This window comes from Apus apus, chromosome 7 (assembly GCF_020740795.1).
Source record: "Apus apus isolate bApuApu2 chromosome 7, bApuApu2.pri.cur, whole genome shotgun sequence".
Taxonomy (NCBI): domain Eukaryota; kingdom Metazoa; phylum Chordata; class Aves; order Apodiformes; family Apodidae; genus Apus; species Apus apus.
The window spans coordinates 1,259,851-1,285,600 of NC_067288.1; the positions used below are offsets into that span (position 1 = coordinate 1,259,851).

Here is a 25,750-nt window from a genome sequence, read left to right on the forward strand (position 1 = left end):
CTTCTAAGAACCAAGCAACGATTTCAAGCTTGCAATTGCTGCAGTTCAGACTCAGCACAGTTTATAAATCTGGGTTAACAGTCCTTGCTTTTCTTGTCAGAAACTGGTTGCCAAAGTGAGCTCATTCTTCCTGACAGGCTTACTGAAGCTTAGGAGAATCCTGAGTAGAAGTAAGTGAGCACTCCCCACACAGCACCCTTATTTCATGCTTGGAATAACTGTTAGCATTAGATTTTTAAGTTTTTTATGCAGTATATTGAATTTATCTGCCAGCCAAGTGTGGTGACTCTAGAGAAAACAGCAACTAGTCCAGCAGACATGGAGGGTGATTAGCAAGGAAGGATGAGGTACCAAAACCTAATGGCTCCTCTCCTAATCATTACATGGAAATGATACCTCCAACTAAAATGTAGCACCGTGCTAACAGGTCTGTAGAATTCAAAGCATCCCAAGGAGGACATGCTTGCACAATGTCTCCCTGGGGAACTGTTTGTTCCAGCAGAGCACTGCTCCTCTGCAGTGCCAGCTCTGGCCATGCCAGAGCCTCTCCGGGTTTTTTTACTGGCGCTGCCCCACGCACGGAGTCCTGAACTTCTTTCCCAAAGTACAGGAATGCCTGTGCCTCCTTCTTCTCAACTGGCTGGACTAACTGGGTGGAAAGCAGGAGGAAAGGCTGAGGAGGAAGGCCAGGAAATCCATCTGCCGTCAGTGATTTTACCTTCTCTGAGTGCAAGAAGCCCCTGCTGCAAATGGGATCTGAAACCACCAGCACCACAAACAGCCTCTGCAGCCACGGGGACCACTGAGCTTGAAATGATCTACACCTAAATCAAGATGGCCACAAGTTCCAAAAATGGTTAATTTAAATATCTTGTCCACATTTGATCTAAAATTTGATCTACAGCAGACCTTTCAGAAGTGACAGACTATGGATATCTTATGCAGATTAGAATTAGGTCTAGAGTTTCTGACCCACCAAATGATTTTTTCACACTGGACTCTCAGAAAATCCTGTAATTCCTTTCTTTTGGTGGCTGGATGTGCCACGTATGTACACACACACACACTCGGTATCTAGATAAGTACACCTTTCCAGGATGGAATGAGCCAGGAGCATGCCCCAAAAGCAGTACAAACACAAGCTGCATCACCATATATAACACCAATTACACACAACAAGAAGGAGAAAAGAAACCGAGAGGAATACATACCAGCTGAGCTTTTCTCTATGCAACTTGACCTGCTGAGGCTTAACAAATGGTTGTTAATGAAGCTGGAGGATTAAGAACAGTGCTTCCCATCGGGATGCTCAGCACCCTCTGGCAGCCAGGTGCTCTGCTGCATGTCCCTGCAGCAGCTGATTCACCATTCTCTGAGCCCTTGTTGACTCTGGATTTAATTTTCACCTTGCTAATGCTCACCAAAGATGGTGATTCTTGGGAATTTCCCCAGGACACAGTCCCATCCAGCTGTTCCCCATGTGGAATGATGGCTTGACTAGGCTATTGGCTCTAATCCTTTGCTCTTCTTTCAGATGTTTTATCTTCTGACTTGGCTTGATGCCTCTCAGCTTCGCAGCTGTGACCCTGCCCAGCCACTCCCTTGTCTCTGTTTGCCTGAGGGACTGGGGAAATCTGATCTTTTGGATAGTGCCAGGCAGGTACACAAGACATAAATGCCACTGTACTGGGTTTTTTTTTTGCTGCAAGAGATACAAGATGCAGCTAAAACCTGTGCTGGAAGTGAGACATGCAGAAGTAGATAGTTAGGTGTCCATGGCAGGACCCTAAAACTTCAGGTGGAAACATCCTGGCTAGGAGCCAGAGCTGAAGAAGCAGAGGTCCTACCCAGTCAACAACATGCCAAGCAGCAGAGAGCACGTGGGGCAGCCAACAGTCATCCTGGGAGGAGGGATGGCATGAGGATTTGTGCCTGAAAATCCATCAAGCTGGGGCTGAGCACAGATGTCCCTAAGCACACGCCAGTATAATACTTTCATAGGTAGAGAACTGACAGTACTTTTAACAACATTCTCAAATTCTTCCTGTGGCTCCAAATATTCAGAATAATTGAGGATTCTGCATCTTCCTCAGGGGAAGCTGCTTTAGCCTCCCCCACCAACTGAGCACAGTTAAAACAGCTTCTCCTTAGACACATTATTTTGAATTTCATACACTGGGTTTGCAGTTTTACATCCAGCTTTAGATCTGACAGCCCTGAGTAACCAAGACAACTGGAGTCCTTTTTGGAGTCCAGTTCCCCCCTTTGGGTCCACCCTGTTGCTCGTGAGTACTGAAGCATGTGGAGCTCTCAGGAAATCAGGCTGGCAGTTGCTGGATGCACATGGATCACCCTTTGGCACTGAAGGGGGGTGAGGGTGGGTTTTTAGGGAGCTCCTTTGCCAATTTCTCAGCATCAAGCAGTACAAGACGAAGATATACACACCTGCACAAAGCTGCTGAGGCCAAAGAAGTCTTAAGAGCTAACCCAGCTACTTGATAGAAGTGCAAAGGTCCTTCTCAAATGCATGACAAAATTAGGACTGGTAAACTAATGTGCAATAAGGCAAACTACATGTAACAGACCCAGAAAACAGCTTCCCTCAGAGTTGGGGTGCTAACTTGTGGTGCCCCAGCCAGGCTCTTCCCCACCAGGATCTCACCTGAATTGCCCAGGCCTGGCCACAGCAGGAATTCACAGCACAGACTGTGCAGATCTCCCTCATCTTAGCAAGAACCACTCAGCATCCAAGCACCCACAGATCACTAAGCCTCCATCTTCCCTGTAAGTTAGGAGAAGAACAGATAAACTTCCACACTGAGGCTGCTTTTTGTCGCTTATGTGCCTTTTACTCTCAGGTGATTTTTTGTTGTCAAGTCTGAGTAGCACTCCCTGAAGCATGATACATCCAGATGTGGCAAACAGCTGTTGCACATACATGCAGCTGTGGCCAGGAACAGCTCTGGCATCTCCTGCATTTTGCAAGGAGCTGAAATAGATGGCAGGAAGCCTTGGAGTGTGAGCCACTTCAACTGGTGATCCCAGGGAGCAGGTAAAGCCCTGCTCCTGAGGAGAGGTGCTCTGACCTGGCCGTGTGTGCCACCTAGTGCTGCTGTTACAAAACAAATACCTGCCCTGGCCAGACAGCCAGGGCACTAGATCACTCCTGCACCTCCCAAAGGCAGAGCTACAACAGCCAGAGAGCAGGCACAGTATTCAGATACATTTTACATTCAGACGATTGGAGCACTTCTCGAAAGTTTTCTCCAAATGCAGTTACTTTGGCAAATCTCTTCTCAGCATGCCCTAAAGAGGGACCTAAAACATTATCTTAATTGAAAATGTATAAAGAGGGCCAATCCAATTAGCATAATTGGCACCTGATGTCCAGAGTTTACAATCCTAAACCTTCAATCCATTTTGTTAGAGTCTGCACTGGCAGAAGCCCCATGCCAGGGAATATTCAAGGCCAGGCTGGATGGAGCTCTGAACAACCTGGTCTGGTGGGAGCTGTGCCTGCCCATGCAGGGGGCTGGGACACTTAGGAAATTGGCACAGAAGCCTGAATCATTCTCACCAGGTTCCACATGAAGCTAAATGGCAAAATGCTAACTGGAATCTCGAAGGCACCTTTCTTCTTCCAGTTCTGGAAGAACTGGTTCACTTATCCTGGTGGTTCCGTTTCTTCAGGGCTACCTCTGATAAGGCTGAACACGACAACTCACTGCCTCACATTAAAAGGCCAGCATGGAAAGTTGTGACAAACTAGAAACACACCCAATAACTGTTCACGTCCTAACTTTAAGCTTTCTTTTAAGTAAAACTCTGTTCCCCCCCATCTTCTGTTAGAATAAGTGAGGCACTTGGTCACAAATGACAGAAGCTTTGAGAGTGCAATTAGGTCAGGATTTGAGAACAGTCATATTATCCACATGTTCCTGTGCTATTAACACAGAAAAGAGCACTAGTCTGGCTCTTCAGAATACACATCTCCTCAAGTAACTATCTCTAATCCTAAACACAGAACGTAGTTATCTACGATTGCTGCATGGAATTACATAGAGGGATCTTTAACAGTTGTGTCAATGTAGTGCTGAGGGACATGGTTTAGTGGTGGAGTTGGCAGTGCTGGGTTAACAGTCGAAGATCTGCAAGGTCTTTTCCAACCAAAAGGATTCTATGAATTAACCAGACTCAGCAAGGGACTGTTAAATTCATGGACTGACTTTACCTACCGTACACACCATCACAATTCACTGACCACTTCTCTCAGCAGAATTCTGGCTATTAAAGCCTGAGGACAAGGTTGTGCCACTCACAATGTACATGTTCACAGGAGGTGTTTAAATCAAAGCCCTTCACAAGACCAACCTTATTTTTTTCTCCACCTTTCTGATTTTTAAGTTGTAGTGAGACAGCACAAAGAGAACCACTACTTCAGGGAAGCTTTTCAAAAGGCATTTAAAGGCTTGGATAAGTAAAATGAATAATAAATTTGTCACAGAAAAATTAGTACAGAAAACATTGTTTTCTGACAAAGTTAAAGCCCGACAACAAATAACATGTAGGGGAAACTGCTGCTGCTTTTGAAAAACAAAGTGTGGAGGAAATAACATTAACAATGGATCAAAGCTCAGAGTAAGGGCTTACAGAAGGGGAAGGCGACTTTGTTGGAAAGCAGAGCTGACTTCATGCCCTGGTGTTCACGCTCTCACACCCACAGGATGGCCACCTAGCTTGTGTGTGGCCAGGCAGTCTGATCAGCATTGACGCCCCACGCAGGTGTTTGGAGGTTGTGCTTCCTTCAACCCAAGGGACAAGAGACAATGGCTATCAAGTCTTAACAGCAACTCCTCTGTTCAGCTCAGGTTGATAAGGGTGTGCTGGTTTCTGGGACTTGGAGCAGCCTGGGCTGGTGGGAGGTGTCCCTGCCCATGCAGGGGGGTTGGAATTAGATGGTCTTTACGGTCACTTCCAACCCAAATCATTTGGTGTCTATGATTCTTGTGCACCTTTGGGAGCTGGTGGTTATTAGTCTCTTTCCTGTCAAACATCTGTGAGTCTTTTACATTTCCTATGTTTGGACAGACTTTTTTGTGCCTTATGCATATTTATCCAGTAGAGGTCATAGATCATAGGACACTGGAAACCTGTCAAGGAAATATTGAAGTCAGAAGGTGAGAGAGGAGGCAGAAGGGGGCACGTGTGTACGTTGCTATTCATGACTTGTACATGCTCATGAACTTCAGCAAAAAGGGACCTGAACCACAGGCGTGTGCACATCCAACCAAGAGCAACTTGCTGTGCATTTTCAGCTGGCAGATCCTGTGAGAACCAACATCTTTCCTGTTGGAAAAGGATGTGGGAAGATGACAGGAGGAGAACCTGCAAACAGGTTGTCATTTTCACACTTGCTCAGTTTTCACCCTTATTCTCTGGGTTGTCAGATCAACAGCAAGGCAAAAATGATCAAGTGGCCATGCTCATTATTATTTTCCAAGTCCAGTCTCTGAACTGAAGACCCAGCCCCCCCAGGAATAACCTGGTGTTGCAGAGCTTGCAGCTCACCATAATCCCCGAGCTTGTCAAGAGGTGGGGTTGCTGGCAGCCTCTGGAGCTGCACGGTTGGTGTAAGCAGAGAAGGCAAACACTCCCACAGCTCCCATGCCATGGCACACCATAGGGACAAAAGGAGGTGCTGTGACTTCCAAGAGCAAGACAGGTGGCTGCTGCTACTGCAGAGTTTGCATGGATTGTTTTAGGATGAACCCCCTGCACAAGTCACACGTCAATTCAAATTTGTAATCTAATTTCCCTAACGGGACTTTAACTAAACACAACATCTGTTTCTGTCAGCCTTGCTTCCCTTACTGCTAATGATTATTATCTTTTCTTTTTGAAGTTAGCAAAAGGAAGTTTGTTTCCTTCATTATTTCCAGAGGTTCTCCTATCGTTCCCCTTCGCTGCAGTACCCAGCAAGTATCCCCACTCTCAAAATAGGCATTTTCAGGTTTTTTCTCACTGGAAAAAGATTAGGGTAGAAGCTAGAAGGCTGGGAGAAAATATTTCAGTCATCTACTCCTTTCTCTACATAAGTCAGCAAAATGAGGACTCCTGTTCTCAAACTAGCAGAACAGAGAGTTACTTTTGAAGGGAAATGGGATGTTCAAAGCAAGAGAAAAAGGTTCACCTTAAGACATAGCTAGGCCAGGTGGAAAAGCCTGGTTTTAATTCACAGGAGGTTAACGATTTATTAATGTTTTAGTTAAGTATCTGAGCAAAAAGGAACAGTTTAGCACAAGGAAAATGACAATTACTCTCCTAATTAAGTTGGAATCAGAACACCCTGGGAGAGGGAGGCTTTGAGATTTTCACCCGGATGAAATCCAAACAGGCTTAGGCTATAAAATGAAACACTGTTTTGATGACTGCAAGCCTAAAGCCATAGTTTTTGCATAGGAGCTGGTTCCAAGTTACAGTTAGGCAAGTGTTACCCAGCTGCTGGGCTGGCAGCACAGTAAGAAACCTTTTGGATTTGAGGACAGAGCTGTGCACTCAGCCTGGTTTCACTCCTGTTCACCACAAAGGTTTTAACTGTCCAAGTGTTGATGTTGCACAGAGGTCCTTTACTTCACACTCAGCTCACATTGCCTTTGCTGAGGAGGGCTCCCAGGTAACTGGCAGTCACTAAAAGGTTCCATCCCCAGGATCAGGCAAGGAGTACCACAACATGGCAATGCATCTCTCCACTGAGCTGCAGAGACTTGTTTGGGAGGAGGTAACCAACCTACTGGTGCCCTAACCTCGACGCGCAGCGAAGGGCAGCAGAAAAAGGATGTTACCTGGATTAGCCAGCAAGTCCTGCTGGCCCAAGTGCTTTGCATGTGTTGGGCTTTTCTCTTTCCCATTCACTGTCCCTCACAGTGTGACCATAATATATGACTTCTCACTGCCTTTATGTCATTTACATGTCATTAGTGTTAAAGAGCAGGGGGCAGGAGCCTTGGGCAACGTGCTAATCATTCTCACCAGCCAAGTGAAACATCAGAATGTTCGACACATAAATATTTCTCCTCTTTCCTACCCTCTGGAAAGTCTATAAACATCTGAAAATCCCCAAGAGCGAAGTTACACCAGCTAAGAACTACTCTGCATGAAACACTCCACATTTAATTGAGGGGCAGGAGCACCACTGACTTCCAGTGAGTTCACTGAGAGGAAGTTCACAAGGTCTTGCTTGCCACATCCACACTTCCATAAACAGCTACTCCAAGATGCTCACAAACCTGACCCAGAATCATCCCAGTTGACTCAGTCCAGGAGAGGGTTAAGGAGCCTTTTGGGAGTTGTGTTTGAGGTTAGAGAGCCATGGGGGGAGCTTTGGCCCTTCCCTACAAAAAGCAAGCCAAGAGGAAGACACACACTGCTGAGTGTCAGGCAGTTTCTTCCCAGAAATTGCTGGAGCTCTTGAGGAGCTGCAGGCAAAGAAAAAGCAGCTGACAGGAAGCCAGGCAGGACTGGTAATCCCCATCAGCCCTGCCACCATCTGCTGACCTAGAAACCACTGCAGGCCTATCACAGGATTGGGACACTGCAACGGAACCAAAGAAGAGGACTAAAAATGGTGGCTCAAAGAAGCAAGAGGTCCTTGGTGGCACCAGGACAAAATGAGCTCCGGGACAGAACCCTCCAATGGTGACATCCACGCTGTTATTCCCCTCCAAACCTGGCCTCCAGCCAGAGCTGAGCCTGCCTGGCCTGAGGTTTCTGGTAGCTCTCCCTAAAACAATCCTAGGAGAACTGACCCGTGAAACGAAACCCCAGGATAACAGGCATTGTGTGTGAGACAACACCTCCACGACACTCTGAGCCACCTGTGAGGAGCCCCCAGCCAGGCACGGAGCTACACCAGCACAGGAATTCCACAGCTGGTGGGAACAACTCAACCATTGGCCAAGCTGAGGTGCTTTCAGTTGGGTTTGTTATCATTTGTCTTTCCTTTGCTGAGGGTCAGGATGAGAAATAAAACCAAAAATATTTTAGAGATCACCTCAGGATAAACACAAAAATGGTGGGAGTCACACCAACAGAAAACCAGATGTACAGTTCCACCGACCATTCAGTATCTGGAACAAACACACACACCACCCTTTTCTGAGAAATCATCCTTTCAGGGGGGATTCCCTCGCTTTGCTTTCCCTAGCGGGGGTTCCCACAGGCACAGAAGGTACCCTTGATGATGTTCTGCTCACAGCACGTGGGCTCCAGCCTGTGGCACAGCTCCAGCACCAAAAGGCAATGTCAGATGTTTTCCCTGCACTAGCTGGGCTGTGGGTCTGATCTCTTGCAGCCACCACAGGCTTTGTAGCTCCTTAATTATTTTCTATTTTTTGTACTTTTTATCATCATACATTTTCCTCAATGGAAGATTCTGGGGCAAAGAAATTAAGACCAGCAGGGCTGCATTTCCTGATGAGCACGGCCAGGGCACTGCTCGCTTGGGGGCCTGCTTTTACACCCAGCAAGCCCCCCAGTTTGCTAGGCCACCCCATAACTGGCTGTCCCAAAAAGCATCGAAGTATTTGAACAATTGCTAAAGCTGAGAGTCATAAGTCTTGGCAAGACATAACATGATGTGATGTCTCCTTCACAATCATCTAACTTCACTTTGTAAAAGCAGGCATTTCTCCAGATCTTCTCTCATGAGCCCTATGTTTTCTTGGCAGCATCTTCCTGGATTAAAACTCTTGTTCTGACCTGAGCAGTTTAACTCACAGTATTTCTTAACGTGCCTTCAATTCCCACTGACAACTGTGGATAATGGCAGCAAGTTACCCACTCACTTGAGTTTCTAAAGGTCTTTTAAGGAAAAGGATCAAAGGGAGAGCAGTTTTTATCTGGTCTCTGAGTCCTTTTCCCTCACCAGTAACCAGCTCATTCAGTATAATTTAATACCTTTTATTTCCTCATCTCTTCCTATTCTTTCTTAGTTTTAAGAGCAAGTGAGGCAAAGTGACAAGCCATTACAAGAATATTGGAAAGCACTCCTGGATTTCATTCCGGAAATGGAGATGACTAGGAAGGAGACTTGGGAGCTCGGGCAGCCTGCACTGGGCACAACCTGCTCCAGGAACCTCCCCACCCCAGGACTATAATTTGTACAGGCACAGTCTGCTGTCCATCCCAAAGGGCTGTACCATGGGATCTGTGTCATGGAACATTTTTGTTTGTCTGACACCGGATGACTCCTGCTGTGGAGAGCTAGAGTTGGTTTTAATGAACTCAAGGTCTTAACGTCAACATTTGAACCCCCATCCTCAATGAAGAATACGCCTCGATGACATCTTCTGTGGGCTCTGAGGGTAGGCTCACAAAAAGAAGTGGCAGTGTGGAGCTGCCTCCTCCTCCAAGCACTGAACATTGTTCCTGACCAAGCTGTGTTTGACCATACTACAACCTCCACTGGAGCTACTTGAGAATTAATTTGCTGATGGCAGCAAGCACAGCAGCATCACAGCAACCAAGGCAGCAGCCTCTGCAGTACTTGCACAGCAGCCTTGGAAAACCCCAGGGCAACCTGAGGACAGCTCAGGCTTCCACAGACTGGCATTGAAATAAACCTTCACTGTGGGTGTATCCAACTCCTGAGCTTCTGCTGGTGATCACCAAAATCCTGGCATGTGCTGAAAATGTGAAAGCCCCAACCAAAAGCCTTATTGCACTGTGCCCGAAAGCCTTCGCAGTTACTGCTCACACGTGAGCTCCACATCCAGAAAATACATTGTGGTATCTTCTCCTCAGCACAGGAAACACATGGGGCTGTTGCAGAGGGTCCAGAGAAGGGCTGGAGGACCTCTGGTATGAACATAGGCTGAGGGAGTTTAGGCTATTCTGCCTGGAGAAGAGAAGGCTCCAGGGAGACCTCATAGTGGCCTTCCACTTCCAGAAGGGGCTACAGGAAAGCTGGGGAGGGGCTTTTCACTGAAGTGGGCAGTGAGAGGACAAGAGGTAATGGTTTTAAAGTGAAAGAGGGAAGATTTAGGTTAGATATCAGGGAGAAATTCTTCATTGTGAGGGTAGCAAGGTGCTGGAATAGCTGGAATAGGTGCTGGTTGCCCAGGGAGGTTGTGGCTGCCTCCTCCCTGGAGGTGTTGAAGGGCAGGTTGGATGAGGCTTGTGCAGCCTGGGCTGGTGGGAGGTGTCCCTGCCCATGGCAGGGAGGCTGGAACCTGATGATCTTTAAGGTCCCCTCCAACCTTAACCATTCTATGATTCTACGATTCCAGGACATACGAAACCTTGATGAAAACCCATCCATAGGTAAGAGAGTGGGAAACCATGATGAGATGTCCCACTTCTGCATTTAGGACTGTAAAAATATCCCAGTACTTCTATATTCAACCACGACTATCATATCTACAGGATCTGTGGACTTCTTGTAGGGAGTCAAGGCAGCTCACCTCATGAAAGCATGAATTCTCAGAAAACCTTACAAAACCCTGTGGAGCAGAGGTCACTAGAACACCAGTTTTTCCACTGTTTTGACTTGAGCTGGTAAATGCTCTTGTAGAAGAAAAAAAATCTCTTCTTTGCAGAAATGATGTTTCCTTTCTGTAAACTGACTGAGCAAAGGGATTAACAAATAAAACTAAATAAACGTTATTACCCAGATGATGCTTTATGCAAAAAAGCACTACATCAAAACAGTTTTCTATTCAGTAAAACCAACTCGTTTCCTTTATCCAGTTTGATGTCAGCCTGCTGGAAACGATGGAAAATTACAAAGTATGGTATTTGCTGCATAACAACAGAGCAGCTTTCAGCTGCACAACAAAAGGGCGTGAGACTGGATGAAAGAATTTAGGAAAAGTTAAGCAGGAAGTAGTTGAGAGAAAATTCCACCATCTACAATTAGGAACATAATAATTGCTAATCTCCTCTGCCTGGATGGATCATCTGTGGAGGTTTTCCACAGGAAGACAGCCTTTTGATTGCTTTGATATACAATGCTTTCTATAAATGGCATCACAGAAGCAATCACCTCAACATGAGTCCCAGCCGTGCTGTGAGATGACAAGCAGCAGATAAAATGTCAGCTGGGGCTTCTTCATGGAAGGGGGTTACAAAATCTGGTGATGTGCTCCTTGGAGCTCACCCAGCTCGAATGTCTGCGTAGGAAACGCAAAGCACATTGAGCTGCACGGAGGGAAAAACCAGGAGCTCTGCTCAAAACACCCAGAGAACTGAACCACAAGAGCAGAGAGGATCCCAGTTTCAGTTCAGCAGCCAAGTGCCAACAAAGGCACTTGTTTTTCTTCATTCTAGGAGCAAGGAAAAGTATTTTCCATTCTAATAGGTACAGTTCAAATAGGAAGAAAATCCCACTGATGAGTGTATCCCTGAAAAATTAGTTGAAATTAAAAAAAAATTTCATAGATCTGATCCAGAGTTTGGCTGCCAAAAACTAATAGCTGATGATAATGGCTTTTTCCTTCCAGTTGACCATGAAAAGGAATGTCTTGTCACCTAAAAAAGTGGGACAGAGTAGCTAGGATGAAATTTTCAGAGTCAGCCTCCGCTTCAAACTGAAACCATCATATGGCATAAAAATGCTGTGTTTCATGCTCCACTTGCCTACACTCCTTGGAAAAAGCTCATCCTAGAGTGCTCCAAGCTGAGCTTAAGTCATTTAGGGCTTGTTTTTCAGGAACTAGTCGGGCAGGACTGAATTTGTGACTACCAAGTTTGCAAATGAGGAAAAGAACAGTATTGTCCAATACATTTCATGAGAAAAACAAAACACGCAGATCTGGAAGCCATCCTGCTGAGGCTTTATCCATTAACTTTCATCTACAATAACATGGATTCAGTGTCTAGTGACCTCGCAAAGCAGAGCTCAGCCTTGCCTTGGATAAGGTGGGGATTCCAATTTTAGCTGTTGTCAATGAGCAATTCTTGTGCCCTTTTTCTCTCTGGTTTTGTGACAAATGGTGTTTACCGAGTACCAAGAAGTGCACAGCTTTGATGTCAAGTCACTCTTTTGACCTTACTTTCACTCCTGCCTTTGACTCCTAAGTGAACCCATCAAGAATTCTGGAGGATTAAAACAAGAACTCTGAGACATTCATAAAAACAGAAGCATGGGAAGGGTTATTTCACAGAGATGTTAACAACAGGAATTCCAGTCTTCCATGTCGGGAAGCATCCCCCAAAACTCCTGTTGGCTTCCAAACAAAACACAAGCAGTGGATGTATGTGTCTTCTTCAGAAGCTGGAGGGCAAAGGTGAGCTTCTTTGAAAGGGAGAAAATAAACAAATATGGGGCTCAAACTTGCTCAGGTCTTGCTTAAATCAGCCTCTGCTTTTCATGCCACCTGCCTGTCTTCTGTACTTTTTTTTTTTTTTTTAATTTCAGGAAGGGGGAAAAAAACCATATTCCCATTTTCCTAAGGAATGATCAATGCCCATGGTTATGCCATTTCACTGACCCACCAGCTCAGCCTCATGCTCCTCGTGTCCCTGGAGCAGGTCTGTGCTCACAGCCAGAGCCTGTGCACAAGTGTTCCTTGGCAATCACTGTCCGTGGGTTTGTGTTCAGCACAGGGCAGGCCAGGTCCCAGGTCTCATGTACTCCAGATTCATACTTACTTGGGGCTGGAACAAATTTCTTTTGTGTTCCAGACACAACCACCAAAATTGCAGTAGTCTAGAAACTCTACAAATGAGGTACCTTTTTACTTTGGTTTTCCTGGAAAAATAAATAAACCTCCTTTGTTCTAAATTCAGGTAATGGAGTAGTTTTGTTTTCCACCAGAACCTAGAGATGCCAATGGAACTGGGACCCAGGTGACTCCATGAGGACACAGAATAAAGTGACAGAGCACTGGCAGCCCAGTTGCCTGGCCAGACAGACCAGCAGGTGATGGCATGAAAGTTCGAAGCAACTGCATCATCAAACAATTCTGTTAACACATTTCTGATCAGCAGAAAGCAGCAAAAGCAGCTTGAGGACATCAACTTCCTCCTCAAGCCCTTAGGTTTTCAAGAACATTTCCAGAACCTGCAGAATTGTTATCCTGTCTTTGTACCCATCAGCCTTGCAGTGTGGTTTTGCTTGGGATGCAGCACACGACAACTTTCTGTGATAGCAAAGTTCACATTTTGCAATAAAAGAGCAGGGAGGTACAGGCTGAAGAAATAAAACTGGCTTTCTTGCCAGGAAATTACTGCACCATTAAACAGGAGGATGAGACACCCACAATCACAAAGGAAGGGAAAACACTTGAAAGATATTTAAAAGGCTGGAGGATAAATTCACTGGTGGTTGAAGTGCAAGGAGCCCCACTGATCTGAATTCTGTTGACGCCTTTGAACCTGCTGACAAGGAGTCCCTGCTTTGCCCGTGCTCTTCCCACACAATGCACAGATACTATGCATCCTACTGGTTGGATGATTTTGTCTTTTGATTAGAAATCTGCAAATGCACATGATGGATAGGGAAAAATGGGGCTTCTTCCATTCTGTTTTATGGAGTACCTATGAACATTTCACTCGTGCTTCTGTGCGTGTGTCACAAACACCAGGTGTCCTGTGGAGCAGATGGGGTAGATACCTTTGCTGCATGGCTCTTCTCATCAGTCTTCCCAGGGGTATTTTAAGATACGCAACAAAATCCCTTCTCTCACTCTCACAATTTCAACAGCTCTGCAACTTAAAGGTAGATTATTCTGTTATTTGCACCAAATATGATGCAAATAAGAATGATCTCACATGACAGCTAAGAATCTGAAGTTCTTAGCCCATACAGAAAGAGATGACAGCCAGAAAACAACAAACAAGCACAAATGCATTAAAAACTCTTCCTGTTTGATTTTTAAATCAATTTGGGGAGGTAATTTATTATTAAATAAGACGGCAATATTACAGACAATAGAGCTTGTTCTCAAACAGGCTACCATCCAAACAGTAAGAGCAAAAACGAGCTGCCTATCATCATTTATCATGTCATACAACAAGAAACCAACGTCCAGCAAAAGAGGGCAGTAATACTCAGGGAATCCTTCTGTTCCCCGAAAAGTTGTCAAAACTGGGTCATATGGGTTTCTACTTTTTTAGGGAAAAAAAAAATAATAAAAAATCAGTGCTAGCTTATATTCCTCTGTGTAGAGAGTTAGAATTTCATGTGCAGTTGTTAAGAAATGTCCCAGAATGGTAAAGCCAAATTTCACTTCAGGAGCGCAAATATTCCTTATGAGAACTGGGGAATTAACTGCTTTTTGTCTCACTGAACCACAGCTACAGATAAAAGAAATGAAAATAATCAGGGGCAGTGGGCAGGAATGCATTTGCGGGAAAGATTTTATTGCCTTGAAAACTGTGCTTAAGGGCTGCACACACTTTGCAAGGAGGACACACCATGGGCTGTGCAAAGCCTCAATCTCCCTCCCCCAGAAATGCCATCTCAGAGGAATCTTTATTATTATTAGAACAACAGCATTTGCCTTGGATTTTCAGGAGATGAAGAAACCAGGGGACAACATTTTCCCTGCTGCTGCTCCATCTCCGCTCCAGTTAGTGGCATTACTGGAGCATGTCAACCCAGTCCCTAGCCTTAGGGAACCAGTCACCTCTTGGAACCAGCCAAGAGGTGTGAATTGGAGATATATTCTAGATGTAACCTTTCCTGCGTCATTAAACTGAAAATAGCAACACACAGCTTCCAGGGAATCACCTCCTCTACAAATCTCAGCCAGTGTGAAAATGTGGAGGCTGAGGGGTCTACTCTGTTCCACAGGCTGCTCTCGTCAGCACCCAAGGGTACTACTTCAAATAACTGTCACAGAAGTAAAAATACTTCTGATTTTTTTGCAAAGACAGTTTATATGTTAAAAAAAAAAGGAGAGCACGTGTTAGTGGATGAATTAAATCTCCACCTGGTGGTGAACCCTGCCACAGCAAACTGTTCTGTTTTTTAGAAAATTTCCTGTTCCAACATGTAATAATAACCCCTAAACCAGTGAGGAGGGCAGCCTTCAGAGTAACAGCACTGACTTATCTCCCTGATTTTCCCAAAGCTGAAGAATCCTCTCGGTTCCACTGCAGCTCCACGTGCACAAGTGACCTTCCCCAGTGGAGCTCACCTTGCACCCTAGGTGGAGTAGGGTTGGAATGTGAACTGTGCTGACCATTTTTTCAGCTGCAAAAAGTGCTGCTTCCTAAGGAGAAGCATCCTCTGAAGGCCGAAGTTCTGCCCTGTTGCTCAGTTTGCACACTGGCTATTTATAATGACTGAAAACTTGCAGCAGTATCAGCTACCTCTGTCCGCAGGGTCCTGCGAAGCGTAGCAGGGTTTGCTTTGGGTCACCATTCTAGGGCCAACTCCTTAGCTGCACCATCAGGTCAGGTTTCCCCTTCAGTTGCTGGTTCCACACCCTTGAAACATTTGCTGGATTTACATTTTCCCATGCACCTTGTTAAAAGGTAACATCTCACCTGCCAAGCCTTTTCAGTCAAGGCTGATTATCTAACAGCACCAACAGAAGCTTCGTGAGACGGAACGAAATGAGTGTCAAACACACACACCAAGGCAGACCCTCCACCTGTGGTGCTGTGCGTGCCGTGCATCCCCTTCCATGCCCTGTCTCACTGGACATGACCAACGTTTCCCAATTAGTCAATTTGGCTCAGACCACCTCGTAATACAGGAACAAAGCATCCCCCTTTCACACTTGGTAAGACCGAGCAACAGTTCCCAGGCCCTCAGGTAGTCAGGACCTGCAGTGACCTGCAGCTCCACAGCCACCCTCTGCTCCGAGCCTGCGACCAAGGACAGTGGCTTTCTTACACGTATGCATGTAAATATATGAATACATAATATATGCCTCTTCCTATGTCAGAAGAATCATGTGATTCCATGCTTTCGTGCACCGTTCCCTTAAACATCTAGGATGACCTCCTGCTGATGTATACAAATTATTCACTAACCACACGACAGTTCTTCTGGGACAAAATTAAGGTTTTGTTTAAGCTGGACCAAGTCCACGCTCTGTAAAGTCACCGACTTGCAATTTAAACACAATCAGCACCGAACCTCAAAAGGGATCTGGAAGGAGCCGCGGATCGTGCTGGTGTTTGGGGCTGGGAGCCAGGGTGAAAGTGCAAGGGGTGGGGAGGCAGCCCCAGCTGTGTTGCACAACTGCACCACGTCCTGCTCCCTTGCATCACACACTTTCCACGCGCAACCGAGATTAAAAATAGTAGTGAGGCGTACGGATTGAAAAATAAATGATAGCAATAATCTATGACAAAAAGGTAAAGCATCCTCAGGCGGCAAAGTCTGGGCAGCAGCCGAAGGAAATGAGCAAAGATTTGTTTACGAAGCGGCTGCAGAGACCGGGGGGGGGGATGTTAAAGCAAAAGCGCTGGGGAAACGTCACCGGGCAGCTCGGAACAAGCTGCCTGAGCCCTGGATTTGGTCTCATCTGAAGCACAAATGCACAGGAGAGAAATGAAAGGTGCCCAGCCTTCATCTCTCCACTCCACTCGCGACACCAGTGCTCTGCCGCCAAACAAAGTCCGCCAACCCACTGGTTTAATCAACATACTAGAACTGCCCGAGAGCAGTTTCACCCCACTTTCCCCAGAGCCCCCCAGGCTGTGTCAGGCAGACGGGGGGACCCCAAAGCCCACAGGACACTGCGGGCACGATGCGGGGCCCCCTTCCTACCTCCTCTGCCCGGGCTCAGCTTTCGCCGCACTCTTCCCGTCAGACAAGGGCGTTTTGTCCCCCGGGGGCGGGCAGGTGCAGCGACCAGCCGCGTCCCGAGAAGATCTCAGGGCAGAAGGGGCAGCGGGGGGGGGTCGGAGAAGCGGCGGGGAACGCGGGCATCGCCGGCACCGGGAGCCCCGGGGGGACGGGCCGGGCCGGCTGGAGGGACCCGGCGGGGAACGGGGCGCCGGGCCGGGCTGGCTGGAGGGACCCGGCTCCGGAGCCGCCCCGTCCCCTCCGGAGCCCGGTCCCCGCCGCGGCGGGGCGGGCGCGGGGGCGGCCCCGGCAGGTGGCAGCGGGCGGGGCGGAGAGCGGCTCGAAATCCCCCCGTTCCGTGGTGGTTTCCGGCGGGCGGGCAGAGCGTGAGTCAGCGGCGGCGGGGATAAATAGGCGGGCGCCTACCTGGGAGCGGCACTGGCTTCCCGGCGCTCGGCCCCGCGGAGCTGACATCGAGCCGCAGCGGCACCAGCCCCTTCGCCTTCCCTTCGCGCTCCCGCCGGGACATGATCCTGCCCTGCGCCCTGCTGGTCGCTCTCCTGGCTGCCGGCCACGCCGGTGAGTCCCGTCCCGTCCCTCCCGGGGCTGGAGCGGGTTGAAGCCGTCGGCGGTGGGGCTGGCTTTCTTTTCAGCTGCGGATGGACTTAATGATTGGTTTTCCTCAATGTTCCATATTCTGTTGTGGTTTCTCGAATGCTTGATGTGTGGTAGAAGGGATGTCAGGTCTCCCTTGGCCTGCGTGAGGCGATGCCGTGCTTCTGAGGGGGTTTATTGCTGTCAGGAGACTGTTACCTGGAGCAGCCTGAAGTGAATGGATGTTCACTCTCCTGTCTTCCTGATAAGCATTAAACTTGAGGGCACTGTCCATCTGCAGCTGAAAAACTGGCTCAGTGAGAGGAGGGTACCTGTGTAGGCAGCCGTGTGTGACACTAATCAGAGACACTAATGAAAAATTAGCTCAGTGAGATGAGAATACCAGGGTAGCCGTGTAAGACACTAACTGGAGCTTTGGTTTCCTTCCAGCCAACCCTTGCTGCTCAAACCCATGCCAGAACAGAGGGGTGTGCACGACAGCGGGGTTTGATCGATACGAATGTGACTGCACAAGGACAGGATTTTATGGGGAAAACTGCACGACACGTAAGTATCTTGGATCTCTCTTTGTGGAAATGAAGTGGGAGAGTTCAGTTGCAGGGCTGCAGGTGATTCCCAACAGCTAACTCACACCACTCTTTCCATCCCTGCTCCCAGCGGAATTCCTCACGTGGCTGAGGCTAACGCTGAAACCTTCGCCGAATACTGTCCACTACATCCTCACCCACTTCAAAGGAGCCTGGAACATCATCAACAATATTCCCTTCTTACGAGATGCTATTATGAGATACGTGTTAACGTGTAAGTATGAGCTCTGTCTCCTCACAACTGGCAGAAGTTACTCACGGGTCTCCCAGCGCTGCGCTCGCTCAGCCCTATTAAAGCTGCCGAGGCAAAGCCACACCAAACTAGACCTGAGCTTTCAGACTTGGGTGAAACATACCTTGACATGGAAATGCATTTTGCTCTCACCTCTGATAAAATCCAGGGTTTTGCTAGCCTAAACTTTGCACCAAAAATGCTGATGTTAATAGTTGGATCCATCTGATAATCCAGGACCTGCTCCTGGTTTTCAGCAGTTGTGATCCCATTTAATGCCAGTAACTGGTTCGTGTGGAATCTGCCAATGCAACTGCTGCCAAAATACATGGAAAAAGTCTGGCCCTGTGGTTTACTATTTGAGACTAAAATACACTGTTCAAAAAAAAAAACAAACCCAAACTTTTTTTTTTTCCTTTTCCAGCCAGATCACACTTGATTGACAGCCCACCAACTTACAACAGTGATTATAATTACAAAAGCTGGGAAGCTTATTCCAATCTTTCCTATTATACAAGAAGCCTTCCACCAGTAGGACTTGACTGTCCAACACCAATGGGTGTGAAAGGTAAGGAATAAAACAGATGCATAATGGTCACTTGTAGGAATTTCTACTTCTTTTATTTTCTTAGAAAATACTGTGAGCCCTGCTTGTCAGTTATAGAATTTAAGAATAGCCATGCTCTGGATGTGCTGTGTGAAAGATAACTATTCTGATTCTCATTATTGAGTTATATCCTACAAAGGGGGAATTCTGAAGTTTCTAATAAAGTCAAGAAAGTGAGCATAGAAAAAAGTTTTTGACTGTACCTAATTCCCTTTATTAGTATGCTGCTATCCTTCAGTAATACATTGTAAGTCTTAAGCCTTTTTGTTGTTAGGAACAAAATTAAGAATTGCATAAACACAGTTGTCTTGAACCTCTTGCTGCTTTCTCTTGCAGGCAAGAAGGAGCTCCCAGATTCCAAGCTGATTGTGGAGAAGTTTTTGCTGAGGAAAAAATTTATCCCAGACCCACAAGGCACAAATGTGATGTTCACATTCTTCGCCCAACACTTCACCCACCAGTTCTTTAAGACAGACCACAAGAAAGGACCTGGCTTCACCAAAGCTCTGGGGCACGGGGTACGACCATAGCTCTCTAACTTGGTTCTCAGGAGCTGCTGAGCAGCTGCAGTGGCACCTTGCAGGTTGTCAGGGCACACTCTGGTGCACATACTGTGCAACACCATTTGCCACAAACCGCTGGCACCTGGGTGCTGACACCTGCCTGCTGACACCTCCCCAGGCAAAATTCCAGCCCTCAACAGCATCTCTTCCTGGGGCAGCACCACTTGTGCAAAGCACATGGTTCTATTCCAAATTTCTGCACAGTGATCTGTAGGACTTCTTAAAAACTGTTCTTCCCAAGAATCTGCTTTCACCTAAAGTGTGTCAGACATTCTGGCTTCTCACTGGCCTGGGGCCCTTTCTGTCAGCTGCAAGTAGCTGTGTCTAGTACCCTAAAGTATCTCGTGTGCTGCTAATTGGAAAGACTTCGCTTAAAGAGACCTTCAAAAGCAGACTTGGATTTAGGATTTTATCTACAAAACAGGCAGCTCTTATGTAAGAGTAGTGTGTATGTCTAAACCAGAAAGCTAGAAAATATGCACGTTTATACAAAGAGCTGCCTGCAGAATAGAAAGCTGCTGACACTTTAAACAGAGCCCTCTTAAATTGCCAGTCAATTTAGCAACGTGCTCTTATGCAGAGATGGCTCTAGTTGCCAGGAAATAATTTGGCTTCATCTTGAATATCAGTGCATGATACTTATAAGGTAACAATAATATAATTAAAAGGTAAACATCTGAGGGATGATCTCCTATTGGCATCCATAGAAGTGGGACCTAGCCTAAAATAGCAAAAAATGTAGCTTGGCTTTATGTTCCAAATGCTTTTGTTTTATAGGTTGACTTGAACCATATTTATGGAGAGACTCTGGAGAGACAACTTAAACTGAGACTTCTAAAGGATGGAAAGTTAAAATACCAGGTATGTCTTACCTCATTATTTCTTAAAACCAGCACTCCATGCATGGTGTTAGCTGGTCTAAATTGTAAGTCAGTCCTAGCAGAGTCAACACAGCTTCACTCATCAGCATCGTATCTTATGACTCTCTGGTTTGGTTCTTTCTTCTCCCCCCGGCAGATGATCGATGGAGAAATGTATCCACCCACAGTGAAGGACACTCAGGCAGAGATGATCTACCCTCCTCACGTTCCTGAACACCTGCAGTTTTCTGTGGGGCAGGAGGTGTTTGGTTTGGTCCCAGGCCTGATGATGTACGCTACGATCTGGCTGAGGGAACACAACCGGGTCTGTGACATCCTGAAACAGGAGCACCCAGAGTGGGATGATGAGCAGCTGTTCCAAACGACCAGACTTATATTGATAGGTGAGTGTCCCTTCTACTGCCTGCAGCTCTAACCTTCTCTGGCCTGTGGCACTTCTACTCAGCATCTGCTGCAGTAACTGTAGTGAGAGGGAAAGTTGTTACTTAAGTTGGTGTGCAAGGGCATCCGTCCGAGCCTTTGTGACCTGCCATTGAGGTGGCATTAGGCTACAGCTTCCTCCAGACATGGGAAAGGCAGAACTGAAGAAAACTGAGCTTAGTGATACTGAGTTCTCTTATCTAAGGGAAAAATAACTGACAGCAGTGAAAAGGTTCCTTTCCCAGAGGGGAAAGCCTGTGAGGATAGATGATGTCAGAGCTTGTGGGGTGTTTTCCCCTGGGGTTGGGTCAGTTCAGGTATGCTTAAAAAGTAAGGCTGTGATTAAGCCTGAAGTTGAGGAGGTTATGTAAAATGTAGTTCCACATACTTCTCCTGTCTAATTGTGCATGCAGTGGTATTTTGTCTTATGTCAATGGTGAGGTACACTAAGCTTGACAAGACCTTGCCCAAGCTGACTGAAAGAGTACACCAAGACAATGGTATTAAGCAGCTCAGAAGCTGGCAGTTGCTTTCAAATACCAACTTTCTTCATTTTCACCTGCCTCTGTGCTGGAGAGCATTGTATAACTGAGCACAGTGTAGGTTTTGCTCTCTGCTGTCCTTTGGAACCTACAAGGAAGCATATCTTGGTTTGGGTGCAGGCTATAGAAAATGCTTCTCTACCAGAGCCAAAACCTCTTGGGATCTTAAGTACTGTTCCACCCCTTACTCTTTGTCACATAAAACATATGAATTATTTACTATAAGAGATTACAGAAGGTTGAAATGCTTGTTCTCCTGATCACTATGGCAGTATTATTTCTAGAACAGTATTTGCCCTCAGAGCAGAGTAGCCACCTAACGTTTCTCAGGAAACCAGTAGCAATGTTCTCTTCTGTTTCACTGACCAACAGGAGAGACAATCAAGATTGTTATTGAGGACTATGTGCAACACTTGAGTGGCTACCACTTCAAACTCAAGTTCGACCCTGAGCTGCTCTTCAACCAGAGGTTTCAATACCAGAACCGAATTGCAGCCGAATTCAACACTCTCTACCACTGGCACCCCCTTCTGCCTGACACTTTCCAGATACATGACCAGGAGTACACGTTCCAGCAGTTCCTCTACAACAACTCCATCATGCTGGAACATGGCCTTTCCCACATGGTGAAGTCTTTCTCCAAGCAGAGTGCTGGCAGGGTAGGTGCTTCCTCAGGTTGCTTAGTGAACCAACAGAGGTGCAAACTGGGGGTGGGACAAGGAGGCAGAATAAAGCTATCCAAAACTAACAAAGTAATATAAAGGCACAACTTCTTGGGAGATCTAACTACTTCTCATCCTTGTTACACAGGTTGCTGGTGGGAAGAATGTTCCTGCTGCAGTACAGAAAGTAGCCAAGGCATCCATCGACCAAAGCAGACAAATGAGATACCAGTCCCTGAATGAGTACAGGAAACGCTTCATGTTGAAACCATTCAGATCATTTGAAGAACTCACAGGTAACCATTTTCACCCTAACAAACAAGGGCCCTTTCCTTAAAGAGCCAGAGCCCTGCAGCGCTGTCACTGCGCTTGAACAGGATAGTCTTGCAATGAAACTAGGAAATTGTTTTCCCACTTATGGTTTTTCTTCACCAACAACTACAGGAGAGAAAGAAATGGCAGCTGAACTGGAGGAGCTTTATGGAGACATCGATGCTATGGAGCTGTACCCAGGCCTCCTCGTGGAGAAGCCGCGGCCGGGTGCCATCTTTGGAGAAACGATGGTGGAGATTGGAGCCCCCTTCTCCCTGAAGGGACTGATGGGCAACGCCATCTGCTCCCCCGAGTACTGGAAGCCCAGCACCTTTGGTGGGAAAGTGGGCTTTGAAATAATCCATACTGCCTCCTTACAGAAGCTCATCTGCAACAACGTGAAAGGCTGTCCTTTCACTGCTTTCCACATCTTAAATCCTGAACCCACAGAGGCAACTATTAATGTTAGTACCTCAAAAACAGCAATGGAAGATATCAACCCCACACTACTACTGAAAGAGCGATCTGCTGAGTTGTAAAAACCCATCTATTTATTTATTTAACTATATTATTTATTCTATTTATGGTTTAAAGTGTTTAAAAACACTTGAAAAACAAACAGAAAAACCTTGAGCATCTTCATTGTGGGGGTTGCCTTAGATTCCTTACTCGGGTAAGGCTTCCATTTACAAAAGGGATTTTCTGTGTTTGAGCTCTACAGTGGTGAATCCCTTGTTTTAAAGTCTTCTGTAACAGAACTATGTATTCCAAAGTGGACAAAGGTTCCAACTTTTTTTAATGTTGTTTTAATACTTGACAAAGGGTTTGGGTGGGGTTTTTTTTGTCTTGTAACTTGATAGGTCACGCAACACTACAAAAAGCAACTTCTTAAACTTGAAAACAGGCCATTGAATTAACAAGAAAATTTGCCTTACTGTAAACTGCCATGAAAATGTTACGAATTTGGTAGGGGCACTTCAAGAGTCACAAAAAGTACATATACTTGAGACTCAGTTATTTATGTCAAGTCAGAAAATGCGTTGCATTTATCCTTGGTACTACCTCTCCCTCACTGCAAATAAGGCACTTTGTACAGTAACTTATATGTTTGTTTTTATGTGTAAATCTGCTTTCATGTGGCATTATACTTCTTTAATTTAATTATTTAAGAAAATAGAACCTCTCTTGGATCTTACTTGTTTTTTAAGCCACAGAAGTGTTATTTCTGTAAGAGGATGATAATAAGGTACTGAGCTTAGCAATAATTGATTCACAGGCTGCAGCAGGAGGCTGCTTCAATTTGGATACAGATGTTTTACTGTGCAAGTTTGGGAAGGTCTTCAACTTAGTCCAAAGTATTGGTATTCTTTCCATAGCTGTAGTTCTCTGGTCTACTTGATAATATTAACTTCAATCTCTCCCTTTAAGGTCAGATGGGCAGTATAGCTTTAGCTAAGGGTGTGACTGTAGTATAGCTTTGTGTATCCAAAACATGGAGATTACTGGGGAATAGTACAAACTGAGAAGCTGTGTAAACATGCACAGTAGAAGTGAATACAGAGTAGATCTAGCAAAACCTCAAGGCACCACGCCTTGAAGGCAGCTGATGTCTATGTACACAACCTCTACTTGACTTAATAGTTCTATTTATTGGGGGAGGAGGGATAATGGGGTTTTTTAAACATAATTTATAAACAGGCATTTTAAGTAAGTGGCTTAAGCTTAAGTAGAACTGGCTAGTTAGCATAAAATCTAGACATATTTGTCCTGATCCAGCACTAAAAAAACCTAGTCTCATCTGGGCACGTAAGAAGTTACACAGGATCTTGTACCAGCACTTCATATAAGGGTATCTTTTTTTAATTTCTAGAGAGGAAATGTAGAAGATGATCTGCCCATAAAAACAGCTGGGGAACTGTAGGTAAAAAGGAAAAGTCACTTCAGACTGGAATAGAGCAGCAACCTGGTATTCTCTGCCCAAAATTCCTTGGCTACTTGTGGAAAAGGACTTGAGTTTTCTATTTCATCTGACTCTCTCAAACATTTCTAGAGGCCAGTGCATTGTACTGAGCACGGCAGTAGTGTAGTTGGACTGTGACTTCTGCTTCTGTCCACTTGTTTAGACACTGATGACCTTGTGCTCTGTAAGTCTGGAATGGTTAGTATGAGGAGCTGAACCAAGATCTCCTGCAGCAACCACTACCTGTGACTGACTGGAGGTGGTCTTTGGTAGAAATGCTGTGGGAGAAAGAAGGGCATTTGTTTTCCTTCTTCTGTTTGAAGCACAAAGAAGGGAAAAACTTCACTAGCCTTATATTACAAGGTGGTCAGTACTGTCTATGCTAGTAAGTGAAAACTGCTTGGATGCTTGTTAAACATGGAATTGTCATTCAGATCCATCTCTGGAACCCAGTTCTTCAGAGCAGCCTTCTGCCATTAACAAGGAAAAGTGTTTGGCTTAGAGTCAAAGGGAGACAAGTCTGGACAGATCTAGTTATTTTGGGCAGGTAAAGAGGAACTCCTCAGCCTCCTTTGAGTTACAAGCTGCTTCAGAAAGGAATCATGTTCACTCTGCAGCCACATTTCAACAGTCACTTACCTGTGACCCAACCTGCTGGGTTTGGCTGGGTTCAAGTTGCTCACGATAAATGTGTATGTTTGAGGTTATTTATTAAAAGTTCTGTGAATTGTTTTTCACTCTATTTTTGTAGGACAAGAATGTTTTTAAAATGCAATTGTTTATATAAATAAATTGAAAACATTACTATACGGACTCATTTGCTTGTGATTTCCCTCAGCAACTTCCCTCCTGTTTGCCCCTCAAGTTTAGTTGGAGAATTCTAGGGACTGACTCACAACATCGAATTCTCTCCTAGCTCAGACACAAGCTGCCTGTAACTTTAATCATCCCATTTTGGTTATTTTTACCCTCTGGTCCCCAGTCAGAAGGGATTTGACTGCACCATCCCCAGCAAAGCCAGCTGCCCTTCCCCACAGCAGAGAGGCCAGCAGTGCTGTCTCTGGAGTACCCTGGGGCTTCAGAGGGCAAGTACAAGATGGGAGTTGCAGACCACCAAGCTGGTGTAACCAAGCTCCCTTCACCACTCTTGAGTGCAGAACAGTCTGTAGGTGTTTCTCCTCAAGCTCAGTGCACGCCAGAAGGGGAAGCTGCTTTGGGACACAAGGTCTTTGCACTCAAGCATGTTTTCAGCAGTGGCAGCTTATCCCTCTGAAGCTGTGACAGCCACTTCTTCACTGACCACCTTCTCTCTGCACAAGGACCCTTTTTGATCACCGTTACTGATTGACTCTCTAAACAGTGATACAAGCTGGAAAGATGGGCAGTGGGGGTAGGACAAGAGCAGGGGTGTACTTGGTGAAACAGGCTGGGATTGCCTGAGTTGGTGCAAAGTGTTCCTCTCCCACCAAGAGCACCTCTGAGGCCACCCAGTCTCTTCCCTACATTTTAACCTCTGATAAGAAATGAGATGAAGTTGTGAAGAGGACGACCAAGGGGATCATGTACATGGTACTGCCTCAGTCAACTCCACCAAATGTGTCCTCTGACACCCTTCTGTGCTCAGC

At 46.0% G+C, this 25,750-nt stretch overlaps 1 protein-coding gene across 1 annotated transcript; it reads left to right on the top strand.

Annotated features, from left to right (window-relative positions):
* The first annotated feature begins 17,271 nt into the window (after nucleotides 1–17,271).
* On the top strand, nucleotides 17,272–24,930 carry PTGS2 (prostaglandin-endoperoxide synthase 2). Its single transcript, XM_051625138.1, has 10 exons — nucleotides 17,272–17,323; nucleotides 17,789–17,905; nucleotides 18,017–18,160; nucleotides 18,603–18,746; nucleotides 19,122–19,303; nucleotides 20,126–20,209; nucleotides 20,366–20,612; nucleotides 21,564–21,850; nucleotides 22,002–22,149; nucleotides 22,298–24,930. The coding sequence occupies exons 1-10, from the start codon at nucleotides 17,272–17,274 to the stop codon at nucleotides 22,702–22,704; spliced, it is 1,812 nt and encodes a 603-aa protein (XP_051481098.1). The 3' UTR covers nucleotides 22,705–24,930.
* The last annotated feature ends 820 nt before the right edge of the window (nucleotides 24,931–25,750 follow it).

Bases quoted from the DNA above. Each gene is read 5' to 3' on its own strand.
- PTGS2 (XM_051625138.1), top strand. From the start codon at position 17,272: ATGATCCTGCCCTGCGCCCTGCTGGTCGCTCTCCTGGCTGCCGGCCAC. The intron at 20,210-20,365 runs GTATGTCTTACC...TCCCCCCGGCAG, and splicing joins ATGGAAAGTTAAAATACCAG to ATGATCGATGGAGAAATGTA. The intron at 21,851-22,001 runs GTAGGTGCTTCC...CTTGTTACACAG, and splicing joins CCAAGCAGAGTGCTGGCAGG to GTTGCTGGTGGGAAGAATGT.